We start from the raw sequence: 4,678 nt of genomic DNA, 5'->3' as shown, positions 1-4,678 counted from the left end.
GACCTCATCTCAAGTGGAGCTTGAGATTCTTCTACCCGGGGAGTATGGTATAGGGGCACCATAAGGACACCATGAGGGATCATGAAGGCTCAGCATGTATCATGAGTCATTTAGTCATTTTTGAATTTAATAAGGTCCTCAGGACCAATTTGTAAAGTTTTGCATTGGTTTGGACCCATTTGTATGGTCATTGATCCTGTTAGGCATATATAAGCCAACTTGGTCAACTTTGGTCAATGGGTTAGTAGGAGTCTAGGGATGGGTAGGATAGGTATTTTATGTTGAATTTCATTGTAAGGAACCATTATTAGTCATTCATGTAATGTTTGGAGGCCTATTTCTCAAAATACCCAATTTTGTAAAATTTGTCAAATGTAGAAATTTGTCTAAGAGGAGCAGCTTGTCTCCAACAGTCATTTTTTTGTAAATACGGTTTGAGGAAGTTGTGTTCATTGATATAACTGATGTTTATACCTCTATTGGTTGAATATTTGGATTTGTTGAAGTTTTGGAGTTGAATACAATTGAAATACACACATTTTCCTGTCAATTTCACTATTTTTGATCTTTGTACATGCTTGTACGGATTCATCTACAAAAACAAGGCACATGGTGGTGTAGGGAAATGAATTATCTTCAATTTTACTTTGATCTAGTGAAATTTACAGGGAGATCCATCAGTTTTTCTGAAACTAGTCACCAAACCCTCACCTACCTAGGGTTTTGGATTCAAATGCCAATATCTTGACTTTCCATCTTTGGAGGATTCTAGCCTTTGGTGGAAAGTTAGGACCATGTATGTACTCTAGGAATATGGTGGTTTTGGATAGGAATATAATTTCATATGGGAGATATGGCCAATAAAAGACCAGGCATCTCTATGTGACTAGTCTCAGTTGAAAGAAAATTGGATTGTTGTAGGTTGTATGGATGGAATAGACCCAATAAAAGGGTGGATTCGGTGTATTTTAAGGTGAAAATACATTTTCCAAGTGGTTTGATGAAAGCAATTTTTAATTAAGGGGTTACTTTGTAAAAGTGGCCTAATTGGCACATTAGGTCCATGAGAATAGTCAAAACCATTGACCCTACCTTGAGAGAGAAGGATTCAATTTTGATATAAGTTATATAATGGCCAAAAGGGTATTCCAAAATACAATTTTTTCGGAGGGTTGTTTGGAATAATTTTAAATTATAGGCCGGAAACCTCAAAAATAGGGCTAGTAGCTAACTAGGTCATTTTAAGGTAAGTCACCCTTGGAAGTGTATTGACCACATAAAGGTGATTTAATTGTGTTTTCTTAGGCCTATAGGGTCATAATATGGTTGGGTGAAGGTTCTATTCCATCCCATACAAGTATGTGGGATTGTGTCCTGATAGACCAAGGAAGTGGTCAATGAGAGAAGACCAAAAGGACATTTGATGTGAGAAGTTGTAAGAGGAAAGTTTGTGATACATTGAATTATTAATTTGGAGGGGTATTTGTGTGAATAATAGAGTAATTTGATAGGTTTGTGGGTAGTGGGGTGAATAACCACTAGTTCCCTGTGGAGTTTGCATCACATGTAGTATTCATCTCTTATGACTAAGAGGTGACCAAAACCCCTTTATTTGTGTAGTATCCTATATGAAACACTTATACTCTAACTCTAATATTTTTATTTCTTTTTTTATTCTCAAAATACTATCTTATGTGGTGACAAAGTATCAGAACTCTAGACCTAAAGGGATGCCAAAACTAGTGATGGTAAAGCAATATAGATTAATGAAAATATCCACCAGATCCCAAGTCATAAATAGGAAAAGAAGAAACTAGAAAATGTTAAAGTGAGGATCCCCAACCATCCAAATGTCATGCCTTAACTTGATTCAACATACTTCTATGTGTGGAGACAAGATTCTAGAACTTGAAAATTAATTGTTCACCTTAAATGCATGAAAAGTGTTATCCTAAAACTTAATAACAAGAATAAATGATAAAAAAAAGTCTTAATCTTTATAAGAGATTTCATTGAACCCAACAATCTTGGTCCATTTTATTTATTTCATAAACAAGTTGAAATACTCAATGGAAATGTACAATATTCTATAATATGCATGGCTTCACCAAGAAATCAAAGTTAAAGTGTATGACTATTGATAACACCAAAAATATTGAAAGAAAACAAAATATCCAGTAAAGCTCAAATAGAGATGTGTATGATTGTCAAACCAACAAAATAAAATCTTGATTTTCCTTCACACGTGTGATAACATTTCTACAAATATATACATGCGTGGAATTATAGCCAACACTTTTCAATGTTGGTATGAAAACTGTCTACAAGCCTTTCAAATTATAGCTTTTCTATGATGATACAAGAGTAAAACAAATGGGAATTTAAAAGTGTATGCATCATATATATATATATCTATATATATATATATATATATATATATATATATATATATATATATATATATATATATATATATATATAAAAGGAAGATATGCGAGATAAAAAGGAGATAGTATTCAAATCTATGTCAATAATTGTGTAGACATTTAGGATGGATTTGTCTTTTAATTTTCATTATGCATTCAAAAGATTATAGGTATTAATGCTCTTAGTATTCATTGATTATAAAATATATATAAATATTTTTCTTTTTAAATGATTATGAATAGGGTGAAAACATAAACTAAGTTTGGTTCTAAAATATAGACTTACCAACATACATATACATTCAAGGATCATATTTTATTTAACTTCAATGTAATTTTGACTATATTTTTGTTAAATGGTGTTTTATTTAAAACATATTTAAACATTAGATTATGAAGTTATCTAATGTATATTTAAATCAATAACCAGATATAAATATACAAAAGATAGAACTTCAATGTGAGAACAATCAAGTAAATTAGAATTTAGCCTCTTCATCTAACCAAAAACAACGGAAATTATAATACTAAGAAAACTGAACTAGAAATACTTTTAGAATGCCCTTTCAATTCTATCTTTTAAAATTTAATTAATTTTACTCTTAACATTTGATAATTTTATTAATATATAAACAATTGATCATTTTAATGAGCTCAAACAGAATTTTATGATATATTCAATTCAATCTATTGATAAATACAGTTTCTCATAAAATATTATTTATAATATATTTTAATCCACAAATAATTAAATAAGATTAGTAAAAACATCTTTCTCCAGTTATTTATTATTGTTTGCTTGCGGGCTCGGGGAAGGGCGGATAGGTAGCGTAGAAGCAAAAGGTAATCAATCTTTTGATTTGATTTGGACCTCAATTATTTAAATGTAAGATGCCCTTTCACGTTGGAAGTCACACTTCCTCGTGAAATTTATATTAACATAATATTACAGAAAAGGGAGGGGAATGTGAATAAATAAATCAGTCAACCAACACATCCAACACAAAATCTTGCACCTCCTCAGGCGTGTATTTGATGTGCATATCGCTTTCAAACCGGCTTCTGAATCTGCTAAGAAGGGAATTAACCGTAGGACGATATCAATTTCTCAGTAATTGAAACCCTTAACATCTCTCGCAGGCTGACGTCAGGAACCATCCATCCAGCATGCCTTCTCTTCACTTCTTCCATCGCTGAATTGAACTCCTTTATTCTTTCTTTCAAAACTACTCCATTCGGAGGAGCTTCCTCATCTGTTACACACGACAATACTTTCATCCAGTCGGCTGTCTCATACTTCACCGCGTACTGCCTAACTTTATTCCATTGTTTTCCAAACCACCCCTCCCCCATTATATATTTGAGCTCAGAGCCATTATACTTTTTGTTCATGAGAAAGAGATACGATAGGGCCACGTCTTTGTACAGATCAGATTTTTTGTCGAGCTTGCAAACCATGATAAAAATGGTCCATCCGAGGTGGACAGACAGCGGGGCAGAGGAATCAGTCAGGTCATTGTCGGGGAGGGCTTTCGGGAGCTCCCCTGGTGGTTCCCTGATTATGTTTAACAAAGTTTCCCTGTAATCGGAGATAAAAGACAGATAATTCATAACGTATCTGGTGAGAGGATGAATACTGCCGCCCAGAATAGGAACCTTATATTTCTATCTTCTCAAATTCCATCAAAATTGCCCGGGCCGCCTCGCCTAGTTTCACCAGGATCCTGTTGGCCTGCTAGTGTACGCTTCGGCAAGCTTCTTGAGAAAATATGTCTTTCTATTTCCGGCATAAGATCGGTGAGCGCTTCGTATAGGTCCAGAACCCTGAACATTCTTTCTGGCGCACGACTCGTGGCTGCCACGGCCTCTGCAATGGCGAGAGGCCTTTCTGTGCGCTCTTTGGCGATTTCAGCAAAACAAGGATCTCTCATCTTGTCATGTTCCCCAAACACATCGACACACAGCCGCTTCTCTCGGGCAAACAGAATTCGGATACTGATTTTGGCAGCGAATATCCATTTCTTGATCTTGTCATCCAGGACTTTCCACTTCATTTTTCGAACACATTCAACCTCACCTTCTCCACTCCCAGATTGTATAAACTCTCTTCCACCACGGACTTTTTAGCGAGAGTGAAGACTCGAACGCATTCCCTCGCGTATCCACTCTTCGCCATGCACTGCGCTATATTCCGTAGATCCGCCACGGCGTCCAAGGGAATCATTATGAATTCGCATGTTCTGTCTGATGAC

At 35.0% G+C, this 4,678-nt stretch overlaps 1 protein-coding gene across 1 annotated transcript; it reads right to left on the bottom strand.

Moving 5' to 3' along the window:
- Window positions 1-3,509: 3,509 nt before the first annotated feature.
- LOC131035351 (exocyst complex component EXO70H1-like) lies at window positions 3,510-4,037 on the bottom strand. The gene has a single exon (XM_057967026.1). It carries the CDS (start codon window positions 4,035-4,037, stop codon window positions 3,510-3,512), a length of 528 nt encoding a protein of 175 aa, XP_057823009.1.
- Window positions 4,038-4,678: the final 641 nt, after the last annotated feature.

This window comes from Cryptomeria japonica, chromosome 1, assembly GCF_030272615.1.
Source record: "Cryptomeria japonica chromosome 1, Sugi_1.0, whole genome shotgun sequence".
Taxonomy (NCBI): domain Eukaryota; kingdom Viridiplantae; phylum Streptophyta; class Pinopsida; order Cupressales; family Cupressaceae; genus Cryptomeria; species Cryptomeria japonica.
The sequence above is the reverse complement of the archived record's forward strand: the minus strand, read 5'-3'. Positions and strand labels throughout refer to the sequence as shown.